General features: G+C 43.3%; 1 protein-coding gene across 2 annotated transcripts; it reads left to right on the top strand.

Annotated features, from left to right (window-relative positions):
• Positions 1-4356: 4356 nt before the first annotated feature.
• Positions 4357-14615, top strand: LOC129824386 (protein AAR2 homolog). 2 transcript variants are annotated; one of them, XM_055883974.1, is made up of 4 exons: positions 4357-4446; positions 4802-5566; positions 5934-6163; positions 13987-14615. In XM_055883974.1, the coding sequence occupies exons 2-4, from the start codon at positions 4804-4806 to the stop codon at positions 13990-13992; spliced, it is 999 nt and encodes a 332-aa protein (XP_055739949.1). In that variant the 5' UTR covers positions 4357-4446; positions 4802-4803; the 3' UTR covers positions 13993-14615. The 2 variants fall into 2 exon arrangements, with proteins under 2 accessions (XP_055739949.1, XP_055739948.1); XM_055883973.1 differs by lacking the exon at positions 13987-14615 and adding an exon at positions 10490-11420.
• Positions 14616-14989: the final 374 nt, after the last annotated feature.

Genomic DNA, 14989 nt, shown 5'->3' with positions numbered 1-14989 from the left:
GACCGCCTGGAGACAGCCCACACCTTTGCCAGGGAGCAGCTGGTGAATGCAGGTGTGAGGCAGAAGAGGAACTATGACGTGCACACCCGGGGAAGGCACTTTGTGGCTGGGGAGCTGGTCTGGGTCTATAGCCCCCTAAGGAAAAAAGGCAGATGCCCCAAGTTGGACAGTCACTGGGTGGGACCCTGCAGTGTCCTGGAGAGGGTAGGGGAGGTTGTTTACCGGTTGCAGCTTCCTCCCAGGGGGAGAAAGGTGGCACTGCACCAGGACAGGTTAGCCCCATACAGAGGGGCCTATGCTCCCCAAACCCCAGTGTTACGGATACAGGTATCCTGTGTGTATCCTGTGTGTATTTTGTTTTCTCTCCTTCTCCCCTCACAGGTGGCAATCATCATTCCCCAATCAGAAGACACACCTCCTCCTGTTTCCATTACCCAATAACAACCCCTTTCCCTTGGTTTAAAAACCCATTCAGTTGTTCTCTCTGGAGCTCAATCTCTCTGTCATGCAATCTCTATGTAGATCTCTTGTGTTTTGCAACTACATGTCACTTTGTCCATTACCCTGTGAGTATTGTTTTGTTATGGTGTTTGACTGTTTGTTTGATGGTGGGACAAGGGGGTACCAACCCCCCCCCCCCCCCCCCCCCTTACCGTGTGTTTAGCAAATATAGCATGAGTGTTTGACGGTAATTTAGTTGTCTGTGTTTTTTTTCGTTCTCACTGTTACGTTTTCACTGTTATACTTTGCATGAGTTATGTTACGGGTCTCGTTACCATCCGCAGACAAGGCTCCAGACAACCCACTCCCCCTGTCTCCCTCCCTGTGTCACTGTGTGGTTCCCCGGAGCCACGGACTGTATTACCCGTTCCCGCTTCCTTGTCCCCCATATCCCTTCCTTCATCCCCTGGGTCCCAGAGGGGCAGCCCCCTGCCACGGATGGAGCCACCTGTTTCACATCTGGACACTCCGCAAACATCACGGCCACGCAGGCAAATGAGACCTCCGGGTCGCTTCAGAGACTTGGTTCGTTCCCTCGGGGACGAGGGACTTTGTGGTGGGGGGTCTGTGTAGCGACCCACACAGACAGCGGTGTGTTATGTGGTAGGCTATTAGTGGGTTGTGTTGTACTTACCAGTGTTTGCGGGGTCCAACATGCCAATCAACCTGCTCTCTGCCAATCACGGGAATGCCTGGAATGTTCTGATGCCGGGCATCCTGGTGGTTGGCGGAGTGGCGTGGAGGGGGGTTGGGCTGGGGGATGGAGCATTCGAAGTTAAGACAAGGTTTAGCCATTGTTCTTTCTCTTACATCTGGCCTTCACAAGAGAAGGTCACGGTTGGCTTGTGGGGTATCTTTCATTTATTTGGCGTGGGCTACGGCCAAACAGTAGCCTGTGTAAAGTTGGGTTAATAAACTGTCAATTTGTAAACTCAAACCTCGGTCTGGACAATTGTTCCTTTATGATCTAGTCAGGTCATTACAGTATGCATGTTGAAGGGGGTGTGTCATCTACGACCGCTGCGCCACTTGGAAGCTTTTGACCCAGGACTTTCAACTGTCATGGAAATTCTTAAACAGGGGCACTCTAAATCAATGTCAGCGCGCTGGAGAGGTTCCAACCAACTCAATGCACCAAGTACACATGTCGATCAGGAGCTGTACCCGGGGCAGTCCCGTTAGTTCTCTTATACACAGACAAGTTATATTTGCGTGATTTAGCTTATTCATCGTTAATTCATCATTAACAGGTGCATGTTTATCAATAATTGGAAGACGCAATTTCATAAATTCATCAAGTGCAGCATCTGGATGCTCCTTATTAATCACATCAGCCCAACAAATATTTTTAACATCATCCACATAAGAGTCACAGCAAAATCATTTGTATGATCTCTTATACACTATTTTAGGCCCAGCTTTCTGAACTTTAGCTTTCCTGGATATAGCCACTATATTGTGATCAATGCACCCAATGGGTACGGATATAGCTTTAGAACAAAGTATTACAGTATTAGTATAAATGTGATCAATACATGTGGATGATCTTGTTCCTGTAGTGTTTGTAAACACCCTGGTCGGTTGATTAATAACCTGAACCAGATGAGAAGCTTCCTCTTGAGCGGATATTTTGATGAAAACCAGTCAATATTCAGGCCCTCAGGAAAGTAGACCTCTCTGTTTACATGACATACACTATCAATTACTTCAAACATATTATTTCGATTCTAACTGTTAGCACTTGGTGGCCTATAGCAACACCCCAAAAGAAATGGCTTTAGATGTGCCAGGTGAACCTGCAAACACAATACTTCAATAACAGTTGACATAAGATATGGCATACAGAGATATGGCTCTGAATATATAGAGCCACACCACCCCCATGAGCATTTTCTTCTATAGATGGTGTATCCTTGTAATGCTACATCATCAAATGAATTATCTAAGTTCATCTCAGAAACGGCTAATATATGTTATCTGATGTTAGCAAGTTATTGATTTCATACTTACTTCATACTTCATACTTATTTCTAAGTCGACATATATTAATATGGGATATTATCATCCCTTTCATCCCAGCAGTCCCAGCAGTGTGTGTGTGCTGTGGGGTTGAAGCTACTAACCCATAGGCTTGGCTCTTTCATCCCTTCCACACTTTTTGGAGGTAAAGTGGACAATGAGCCTGTCATAGAAGAAGACAAAGTAGTCTTCAAGGTAAAGTTCTCCTGTCAAAGGCAAAGGGTTTACCTCAAACGTATCTCCATACATCTTCAGGCATTCCCAAGTCCATTCGCAACAAATTATTATTCAATTTAATTTGGAAAAATAAGGCACACAAGATCAGGAAAGATGTCATTACCAACAAGATTTGTGATGGTGGTCTTAATGTTTTAGATTTTATGCTGTTTATTCATGTCACGGCCGTCAAAAGGAGGAGACCAAGGCGCAGCATGGTATGCGTACATTCTTCTTTAATATAAGAATGAACACTGAACAAAACTAACAAAATGAACCGGGAAGCTATACATATGAGTGCTGAACAGGCAACTACACATAGACAAGAACCCAGAAACACAAAAAGGAAAATGGCTACCTAAATATGATCCCCAATCAGAGACAACGATAAACAGCTGCCTCTGATTGGGAACCATATCAGGCCAATATAAACCTACACATCACCTAGACCTACATCACCTAGACCTAGATACCCTAGACTTACAAAAACCCTAGACAATACCAAACCCCTAGACAATACAAAAAACTAGCGAACCCACCCTCGTCACACCCTGATCTAATCAAAATATAAAGAAAACATAGATATCTAAGGTCAGAGCGTGACAATTCCGACTACATATTGAACTGGATAAAGAGGTATCTCAAAAAACCTTACAGTCCTTGGAATAAAATACCATATTTGATTTTCCAGAAAATTGGGGGGCTTCATATCTCATTATACTGTGGGTAAACATCCTGTTAAATTGGCAACTTTTCATTAACAAGCTCTAATGTGCTAGTCCTTGTTATACAAACACAACTTCACTCCACACAAAACCTTATTTTTTCATAATTGGTTTGCCAATAATATCTTTGTTGTTAGTCAACTGATAAATTATGATGGTGATCTTTATACTAGAAATTATTAAGAGGAAGTTCACCCCTGCTGCAAGTTTTCAATGGGCATCTTAATTTGATGTGAAATGGCAGCATGTGTGGACTAATCCACATACATATTTGACAAGTAATAAAGTAAGAGAAGTCTCTTACAAGATCCTTCACAAATGTTACCGTTGTAATAGTTGTGTTTCTAAATATGTTGTTAATGTAACGTGGAAAATGAATGCCGATTTTGTGAATTGGAAAATTATTTTGTCATTGTTTGCATAGTGAAATATTTTTGACAGATAGGAACATGTAAATTAATGATGAGATGAGTAAACCTGTAAGCATTACCACATTTGATATAATAGTTTATTTTACATACAGTACATACACAATGACTGCCAATACATTGTGGATTTGCTACTTTTATTGGGAACAAATTTCATCCATAAAGTGAAGTTCATGGGTAAAAAAAAGTGATTTTGAATATTATATTACATCCGTGAAAAGTTTAACGAGCAAATGATCAAATACATGTCTACAGTATTTGTCAAGATGTAACTTGTCTATAGTGTAATATTCTTGCTTTGTGTCTTTCTGGTTTGATTTATTATTTACATTTTTGTGTAGAGTCTTTTGTCATATGTGATATTTGTATATTGTTTTGTACAATGTTCGTGTGATGCAATAACATTTTTTTTCCCAAAAATAAGACGAAGTGTTCCGAAGTTGCATACCTTCCGGAACTGTTCTCATTCAATGTGTTTGTTTATTGGGGAAAGATTTTAGGCACGCACAGTAATGTTGCGCCAACTAGTAACGTGAACTCATCTACTAAACTTTCAGGTACAGTCAATTTTTTTGGAAACGTCTTAATTTTCGAAACACGACTGTAGTGTTTTAGTTAAGTATGTTAACCTTAATTGCACGTTCAGGGTACATTTGGGCAAGTGTTAAGCAGCTAACTGTATCTATGGAGTTCAATTTAGAACTGTCTTGCTTAGTTAGTTAACGCTAGCTATCGAACGATGGCTACTAGAGCTAGCTAGCTATCTTGCTTGCTAGCTCAACGCATAATGAAGTATAACAGACCTGATATGTACGATATGTAGCTTACTTGTTTAGTAATAATGAAGCATGACGTTCAAAGAACTAGCTAGCTAACGTCTGTATTGATTAATTTCCATCACTGTGGGAACAGCCATGGCAACGGTGGACATGGATCCCGAGGTGGCACGGGGGTTGTTTGAGGAGGGGGCGACCGTCGTACTGCTGGGGGTTCCCGAGGGCACTGAGCTGGGCATTGACTACAAGAGCTGGCAGGTCGGGCCTCGGTTCCGCGGGGTAAAGATGATTCCACCAGGTCTCCACTTCCTCCATTACTGCTCCTCAAACGCACCAGACCGCGGGGGTGAAACAGGCCCTAGAACAGGCCTCTTCCTCACCCTGAAGCCCAGAGAGATCTTGCTGGCCCACTGGGACCCCAAAGAGGAGGATCTGGACTTCTCTGCCACTCAGGATGAAGATGAGGTGGGTCGGGTCCGAGCAGGCCTACGAGACCTGGACCCTTTCCTGGGGCCCTACCCGTACGAGGTGATGCGGAAATGGGTCTCCCTAACTGACAGGGTGAACCAGGAGCTGGCCACCAGGCTGCAGCCTCTCTCTGGGCGTGTGTGTGCCTTCAGCGACGTGATCCCAGAGCTCCAGCTCACACACACCAAGGATCGCGACGAGCAGAACCTGCCCAGGAACGACACAGAGTGTCAGAGCATGAGGGAGGGCCTGGACAGGCTTCCCAGGATGAAGCCAAGAGAGGGGACTGAGCTGAGGTTCTCCCCCATCCCCACGCAGACCTACCCTCCTGGGGCCACCCCAGCCCAGATCACCCAGTGCAGCCTGGACTTGAGCTATGCCCTGGACAGTCTGCTAGAGAAGCATCACCAGCAGCAGCCACTCAACGTGCTGGGTGAGTGAGAAGGGAGACCTATTTGACCAGTTTATATGAATGTATGGAGCAGTTGAATTGGAACTTGGACTAGAATTGTATAGACAGCGGAACATCAAATGAGATTGGGGCTTTGACATTTGAATCGACATGATTAGAGCCCTGCTGCAGGTCATATTTCTGCCTCAGCTGCCAATCCTTAACTACTATAAGCCACATTTTATGGGAAACTGACAAGGTCAGTCTGCTTTATATAGAGGTGTACAATAAACTGGATACGTCTCTATTGTTTTGAGTTCATTACCAGTTGATAATAAACTGTCTGACTGATTGCACATCTTCTCTTTCTCTCTCTCCCTCTGCTTCTCTCCCTGCCTCCCCCTTCCAGGTGAGCTGCAGTTTGCTTTTGTGTGTTTCCTCATTGGGAATGTGTACGAGGGCTTTGAGCACTGGAAGCGCCTTCTAGCCCTGCTGTGTCGTAGTGAGGAGGCCATGCGTCAACGCCGGGATCTGTACCTGGGCCTCATCGCTGTGCTCTACCACCAGCTGGGAGAGATACCTCCAGACTTCTTTGTCGACATCGTGTCCCAGGACAACTTCCTCACCTCCACACTACAGGTGAGCTGGCATGAATGAATCATCAATCATTACTGATGTCTGTGTTAAGAGTATCTTCCCCGGGGGTCATTCCATGTCATTTTAGCAAGACACACCCACCTTTTCTGATTGTTTTGAATTACTTTCTGTCTGTAAGCTGTTAGTGTCTTAATGACCGTTCCACAGGTGCATGTTCATTAATTGTTTATGGTTCATTGAACAAGCATGGGAAACAGTGTTTAAACCATTTACAATGAAGATCTGTGAAGTTTGGATTTTTACAAATTATCTTTGAAAGACAGGGTCCTGAAAAAGGAACGATTCTTTTTTTTCTGAGTTTATTATAAAGATGCATTTCAAATATTGCTTCTTCGTCATTTGTAATGTATTTCCTGTGAATTTGGTCATTTTCTACCCAAAGTTACAAAGAAAATGATGTGATCCATTTAACCCCGAGAATCGATGTCCACGCCCCGTGGAAATCCAATAAGTGTAATAAAAACATCACCATGAAATCTGTCACTTTAAGCTATAGATATATATTTTATATATTAGATATCATTTTTTTTTAAAGATATATATTTTTTGTATTGGATGCATCTCAATCCACTGCATTTCCCACTTCCGCATCTACGGTGACAGAGCTAGAGTTGTGTTTGTCAGACCATAAGACATTCTATAAATCGGTCTTCTCACAAAATTGTCAGTAGTGTCCAAACGGTTTGGCCTACAAACTATGACCCCTGTGGAAAGATGAGACTCTCATGAACACTGGGGTCTTCTCTGTTTTGCTCTGTGACTCCCACAAGCGTATCACAATTCCAGCGGGTCAGAAGATTACATACACTATGTTGACTGTGCCTTTAAACAGCTTGGAAAATTCCAAAAGATGATATCATGGCTTTAGAAGCTTCTGATAGGCTAATTGACACTATTTGAGTCAATTGGGGGTTTACTTGTGGATGTATTTCAAGGCCTACCTTCAAACTCATTGTCTCTTTGCTTGACATCATGGGAAAATCAAAAGAAATCAGCCAAGATCTCAGCAAAAAATATGTAGACGTCCACAAGTCTGCTTCATCCTTGGGAGCAATTTTCAAACGCCTGAAGGTACCACGTTCATCTGTACAAACAATAGTAAGCAAGTATAAACACCATGGGACCACGCAGCCGTCATTAATCTCCTAGAAATGAACGTACTTTGGTGCCAAAATCCCAGAACAACAGCAAAGGACCGTGTGAATGCTGGAGGAAACCGGTACAAAGTATGTATATCCACAGTAAAACGAGTCCAATATTGACATAACCTGAAAAGCCGCTCAGCAAGGAAGAAGCCACTGCTCTAAAACTTCCATAAAAAAGCAGACTACGGTTTGCAACTGCCCATGGGGAAAGAGATTGTACTTTTTGGAGAAATGTCCCCTGGTCTGACAAAATAGAACTGCTTGGCCATAATGACCATCGTTATGTTTGGAGGAAAAAGGGGGATGCTTGCAAGCCGAAGAATACCATCCCAACCGTGAAGCATGGGAGTGGCAGCATCATGTTGTGGTGGTGCTTTGCTGCAGGAGGGACTGGTGTACTTCACAAAATAGATGGCATCATGAGGAAGGAAAATTATGTGGATATATTGAAGCAACATCTCAAGACATCAGTCAGGAAGTTAAAGCTTGGTCGCAAATGGGTCTTCCAAATGGACAATGACCCCAAGCATACTTCTAAAGTTGTGGCAAAGATATTGGAGTGGCCATCACAAAGCCCTAACCTCAATCCCATAGAACATTTGTGGGCAGAACTGAAAAAACCTGTGCGAGCAAGGAGGCCTACAAACCTGACTCAGTTAAACCAGCTCTGTCAGGAGGAATGGGACAAAATTCACCCAAATTATTGTGGGAAGCTTGTGGAAGGCTACCTGAAACGTTTGACCCAAGTTAAACAATTTAAAAGCAATGCTACCAAATAGTAATTGAGTGTATGTAAACTTCTGACCCACTGGGAATGTGATGAAAGAAATTAAAAACTGAAATAAATAATTCTCTCTACTATTATTCTGACATTTCACATTCTTAAAATAAAGTGGTGATCCTAACTGACCTAAGACAGGGAATTCTTATTAGGATTATATGTCAGGAATTGTGAAAAACTGAGTTTAAATGTATTTGGCTAAGGTGTATGTAAACTTCTGACTTCAACTGTACATGTCTATGACATCCACAGGCCTCAAGACTCGCCTGAATGTCCCAGTTGAAAAATGAATGGAAGTATATATATATATGGAGACTGTTTAGTGCTGAAAAATAAAGGGTTAGGACAGACAATTGAGAACAAACTTCCTTTAGATTTTTATTACGTAGGGGAACTATCTGTTCCATGTAGTGAATCTGTTATTCAATGTGTTTATTTGGGGCTAATATCAGGAAGGCCAAAACTTTTTTCATCAACAAAAAAACAGATTACATATTTACGAAAGTTTGGACACCTACTCATTCCAGGGTTTTTCTTTATTTTCACTTTTTTCTACATTGTAGAATAATAATGAAGACATCAAAACTATGAAATAACACATGGAATCATGTAGTAACCAAAAAAGTGTTAAATCAAAATATATTATGAGATTCTTCAAAGTGGCCACCCTTTGCCTTGATGACAGCTTTGCACACTCTTGGCATTCTCTCAACCAGCTTCAGGAGGTAGTCACCTGGAATGCATTTCAATTAACAGGTGTCTTTTGTTAAAAGTGAATTTGTGGAATGTCTTTCCTTAGTGTGTTTGAACCTATCAGTTGTGTTGTGACAAGGTAGGTGTGGTATACAGAAGATAGCCCTATTTGGTAAAATACTAAGTCCATATTAGGGCAAGAACAGCTCAAATAAGCAAAGGTCCATCATTACTTCAATACAGAACATTTCAAGAACTTTGAAAGTTTCTTCAAGTGCAGTCACAAAAACCATCAAGCTCTATGATGAAACTGGCTCTCATGAGGACCGCCACAGGAAAGGAAGACCCAGAGTTACATCTGCTGCAGAGGATATTTCCATTAGAATAACTGCTGAAATTGCAGCTCAAGTAACACACATCTCAACATCAACTGTTCAGAGGAGACTGTGTGAATCAGGCCTTCATGGTCAAATTGCTGCAAAATACCCTCTGTCTTTGTGAGATTCAGAGTAAGTGAACGGATGATCTCATGTGTGGTTCCCACCGTGAAGCATTGAAGAGGGGTGATGGTGTAGGGGTGTTTTGCTGGTGACACTGTCAGTGATTCATTTAACATTCAAGACACAACCAGCATGGCTGCCACAGCATTCTGCAGCGATACGCCATCCCATCTGGTTTGAGCTTAGTGGGACTATCATTTGTTTTTCAACAGGACAATGACCCAACACACACCTCCAGTCTGTGTTAGGGCTATTTGACCAAGAAGGAGAGTGATGCAGTGCTGCATCAGATGACCTGGCTTCCACAATCACCGACCTCAACCCAAAATCAGCCAACAAGTGCTCAGCAAATGTGTGAACTCCTTCAAGACTGTTGGTTAAGCATTCCAGGTGAAGCCGGTTGAGAGAATGCCAAGAGTGTGCAAATCTGTCATCAAGGCAAAGGGTTGCTACTTTGAAGAATCTCAAATATAAAATACATTTTGATTTGTTTAACACTTTTTTGGTTACTACATCATTCGATATGTGTTATTTCATAGTTTTGATGTCTTCACTATTTTTCTACAATGTAGAAAATAGTAAAACATAAATTAACCCTTGAATGAAGGTGTCAACTTTTGACTGGTACTGTACTTCAAGGGATTTTAAAATTCAAAATGAAATAGCTATATTATCCTTAAGACTTTCTGAAAACAATTCCATATAGCTGAGTAGAACCACATCTCCCGGCTTAGATGGCTTATGGGTTAATAAACACGAGAACAGCAACATTGATAAAGGTGTCAAACAGCGCTATCTAGTTGGCTTAACTTGGCACTTTCTCCAGAATTTTTGGTAAATAATGCAAGCGACTTAAATGACACATTTCTCTAATCGGGAAACGATGAATTGCATCACCAGATTCACAAGGGAATGCATTACTAACGATGAAGAAACGATACTTAAGACTTTTCCGGCCTCTGTTCCCTCTACTGCACTGTAGCTTCAAAACAGTCAGTCATCTAGGGTTTATACACATCATTGGTCCTATCGCATCTGGCCACAAAACATTGTCTGCCATTTTCTATGAATTTCCTGTTGAATCGTCTCCGTTCGTCGGCACCCAGCAGGTGATCTACTGAGTACGGCCTACGTTCGTTATGGTGTCTCGCGCTTCTAACTTGCTCTCCATTTCCCTGCTCTCCCTCAGGACTTCTTCCAGTTTGCCAGTGGGCCGGGGGTGGACGGCACCCTGCGGAAGCGGGCAGAGAAGTTCAAGGCCCACCTGACCAAGAAGTTCCGCTGGGACTTTGAGGTAGATCCTGACGATTGTGAACCTGTCGTAGTGGAACTGCCCGATGGGGTCACACTGGACTGAACATGTTCAGAAGATTATCCATGTTCCCGGGTCAGGGGAGGAAACAGGACTGAAACCTCATTTTAAAAGAAGAGCGAGGACTTAATTTGTCTTTGTCTCATTTCCTTCCAGTGTGTTGCCTTGAATGGGAGTTTTACCACTAAGGAAAAACAACTGTCCTCCCAAGACTCTAGATTCTGGGGTGTCACTCTCTATAGGCCAACCAGTGACAGTTCTGACCATGCTTTCCTCTCCCTGGTCTACACATGAATGAGCACTTGGCCATCTGAACTGAATGAGGTCAATGTGGTACTTTCTAGGTGGATCATTCTAAGGTTTTTCAGGAGAATTCTGAAATGTGGAAAACCTCACTTCAGTGGTGCTTCTGTGTTCAGGCAAGCACCTATTAAGTGCGATTTTTTTTTTTGTTTGGGGGAATTGCTCGTCTTTGACAGTACATCAGAAAAAGCCCAGTAGGTTACTGTTGCTTTGTGTTTGAGTTGACACCATATCTGAAACTTGTGTATTTCTTACAATGTAGAACATTCTAGTGGAAAATGACCCTAGAACAGTTAATTCTGAATGTTATTAACTCGGACTTAATCTTACTGTGCCACTGAAGACTTGTTGTTTTTCACAATGTGTGGGTATTCTACCCTGTGTGGACTATCCAGCAGAGTGTAAACCTCCCCCCACACACACACCTTTTGTTTCCTTTGTACCCATTCACTGTAACATTCTGTGACTGGACGTTTCCTTTGATTAAACAACCTTTCATACCATGTGTCTGACTTTTGGTTATTCTGTTTTAAACAGATTATGTCCACTAGATGGCAGCCCTGATCTTCACTAGCTCTGTACTTTTTATTGTATGTAGATCAATCTGGAGGGAGAAATGTTTGGTCTCTGATTTGAGGATGTCAGTAAAAACCTTTTTAAAAGACCTTTTCCCCCCAATTGATCTGTGATGGTTTTCACTAGATAACACAGCCACGATGAAATTCCACAGCCACAAAGTTGAACTTGGATACAAACATTACAAATGGTTTAGCAGTGTGTTTAGGTTTAAAATCATATTTTAAGAAGATGAACTGTGGAATGCTGTTAACTCCTGCCAGTGCAGCACTGTTCTAAAGGTGCCATACGGAATGTGTCATTACATCTAAAGGTGCCATTACACCAGCCTCATCAACACTGTTCAAAATGTGTTTGAGGTTTGTTTTATGACAGGAACGATCTGCAAGGAGGTTGATTTATAACCGCAAGACCTTGTCGTGGAAATGCTGCCTGTGTGTGTGTTTGCATTCACAGCTGCGACTAGATGACCAACACTTTTCAGACTGAGGAGGAATCACCCGCTCCTGCCCGCAGCATGAAAAATTCAGACCACACTGCAATTACCGGTCGGGTCCCACGGATGAATGCAGCCCTCTACTTCAGTGGCCCTGTGAACACCATAGTGTGGAGGTGTGAGGGCATTTGACTTCAGGAGGACAGTTACTCACCCAGCTGTCCAATCCAGTCAGACAGACCCTCACTGTGCCCCGTTTCATTCCAATAACCCCCCACCCCTTATAAAACTATCCTGCTTGGGTCTGAAATTGCAACCATTTTCCTTTTAATATCCCTGACTTGTTTTGTTTGGTGCGCCCTCCCCATGCTGCCTGTCAGCCACACTTCTAAAGACACACACGGGACCAGGGCAGAGTGGAGGTTGACTGTGTATAGCCTCAAAGCATACCCACCCAGCCCCTGTGAGTCAATGTGGATTTTCTACTTCATTAGATGTGGCATTTCCACGGAGCTCACATGCTGGCCAGGCTGCCAGTACAAACATTGACCTATCTGTCTCTCAATCTATCCCCTGAGAGCAGGAATAATACATGGAGTGCGTGCGTGCATGTGTGTGTGCATGTGAATGAGAGAGTTATGCATCAGTCTTCATAGGCATATTTATCTGGCTGTTTAATGGAAGCATTGGCATTCTCTCTCACATTGAGTCAATCTGTTTAAATCCCTTACCACTTTGTAGTAAAGCAAGGTGCATAATTATAATGAATTGTTTGTCTGTGTTTTTAGTAACTGACCAAGTCCCCATGATTACATATGGAAAGGACTGGTGTGTGTTGACTATAGCTGCTTTTTACAGCGCTATGGGGACCACTGGTTCCTCAGCCCGATGTGTGTTTAGAAATGTTCACCAATGTGATTTCCTCTGACAGTGAATGGTCAACAGCTCGGTCCAGTCCTTCACTATGTAATGCACAGCCAATCAGTGTTAACTACACAAGAATATTATTGGGAATGAATGATGCATTTACATTTAACATTTAAGTCATTTAGCAGACGCTCTTATCCAGAGCGACTTACAAATTGATGCCATGTGAATATGCAGTGAGGAGTCTTGTGTTCTGTATGTGCAGTGAGACTCAGTGAAGTATGTGGCCATGTTAGTAAATGCATTGTGTTTGTGCATAGGTGCGTGTGTGTGGTAGTGAAGCCTTTACCAATGTGAGTCCACTGTGGCAGCTCTACTAGCACTCCGCTCTCCCATGCGGCTCAGACTGCCCCTCCATCTCCTCTCTCATAGTTGTGGAGCCCCCTCATCTGGTTTTCCCTCATTTTGCAGTTCTAATAGTGTGTTGATGACCGGGCTGGAATTCTGCTCTCTCTCGGCTCCACAGCAAACAGAGGCTTCACATGTCTGACTCACAGGACCCAAACGTGAGGCAGGTAGGTGCACGCTCCCAGAGAGTGTGTGTCAGTGTCTGTGTGTAAGGAACAGGGCTTGAGAGAGTGCATGTGTGTGTTCAAAGCTTAGTGTACAGGATAAGTATGTTCAGAGGAGAGCTGTGTGTGAGCACGTGTGAACAATGTTTTCTGTTATAAACTCAACAAAAAAAGAAACATCCCTTTTTCAGGACCCTGTCTTTCAAAGATAATTCGTAAAAATCCAAATGACTTCACAGATCTTCATTTGTAAAGGGTTTAAACACTGTTTCCCATGCTTGTTCAATAAACCATAAACAATTAAAGAACATGCACCTGTTGAACGGTTGCTTACAGACGGTAGGCAGTTAAGTTTACAGTTATGACAACTTAGGACACTAAAGAGGCTTTTCTACTGCCCGAGTTACACCCGGAACGCACAATCCCTCCATCAGTGCTCAGACTGTCCTCAATAGGCTGAGAGAGGCTGGACTGAGGGCTTGTAGGCCTGTTGTAAGGCAGGTCCTCACCAGCCATCACCGGCAACAACGTCGCCTATGGGCACAAACCCACCGTCGCTGGACCAGACAGGACTGGCAAAAAGTGTTCTTCATTGACGAGTCGCTGTTTTGTCTCACCAGGGGTGATGGTCGCATTTATCGTCGAAGGAATGAGTGTTACACCGAGGCCTGTACTCTGGAGCGGGATTGATTTGGAGGTGGAGGGTCCGTCATGGTCTGGAGCGGTGTGTCACAGCATCATCGGACTGAGCTTGTTGTCATTGCAGGTAATCTCAACGATGTGCGTTACAGGGAAGACATCCTTCTCCCTCATGTGGTACCCTTCCTGCAGGTTCATGCTGACATGACCCTCCAGCATGACAATGCCACCATCCATACTGCTCGTTCTGTGTGTGGTTTTCTGCAAGACAGGAATGTCACTGTTCTGCCATGGCCAGCGAAGAGCCCGGATCTCAATCCCGCATTGACCTGTTGGATCGGAGGGTGAGGGCTAGGGCCATTCCCCCCAGAAATGTCCGGAAACTTGCAGGTGCCTTGGTGGAAGAGTGGAGTAACATCTCACAGCAAGAACTGGCAAATCTGGTGCAGTCCATGAGGAGGAGATGCACTGCAGTACTTAATGCAGCTGTTGGCCACACCAGATACTGACTGTTACTTTTGATTTTGATCCCCCTTTGTTCAGGGACACATTATTCCATTTCTGTTAGTAACATGTCTGTGGAACTTGTTCAGTTTATGTCTCAGTTGTTGAATCTTGTTATGTTCATACAAATATTTACAAATGTTAAGTTTGCTGAAAATAAACGCAGGTGACAGTGAGAGGACGTTTCTTTTTTTGCTGTGTTTAGTTTGCTCATACTTCAAGTTGTCCGTCTGAAACTTCGCACATACACTGCTTCCATCTCGTGGACACCATCGGAATTACAACCAGAGTGATGGCTAGATTTGGGACCTTTCTGTTGCATTTCAAGTTTTAAGAAAATAAACGCAGTTGACAGTGAGAAGACGTTTCTTTTTTTGCAGAGCTTAGTAATCTGCAGAAGTAATTAACGGCAAGAGCAGTCCTTTGATGCCTTGCGAGAGAGAGAGGCATGCATGCTTTGTTGCCCAGACACAAGGACAG

Source organism: Salvelinus fontinalis, chromosome 26 (assembly GCF_029448725.1).
Source record: "Salvelinus fontinalis isolate EN_2023a chromosome 26, ASM2944872v1, whole genome shotgun sequence".
Taxonomy (NCBI): domain Eukaryota; kingdom Metazoa; phylum Chordata; class Actinopteri; order Salmoniformes; family Salmonidae; genus Salvelinus; species Salvelinus fontinalis.
The sequence above is the reverse complement of the archived record's forward strand: the minus strand, read 5'-3'. Positions and strand labels throughout refer to the sequence as shown.

Coding starts and splice junctions, on each gene's coding strand:
- LOC129824386 (XM_055883973.1), top strand. CDS start 4,804: ATGGCAACGGTGGACATGGATCCCGAGGTGGCACGGGGGTTGTTTGAG. Junction 5,567..5,933: donor GCAGCCACTCAACGTGCTGG/GTGAGTGAGAAG, acceptor TCCCCCTTCCAG/GTGAGCTGCAGTTTGCTTTT. Junction 6,164..10,489: donor TCCTCACCTCCACACTACAG/GTGAGCTGGCAT, acceptor GCTCTCCCTCAG/GACTTCTTCCAGTTTGCCAG.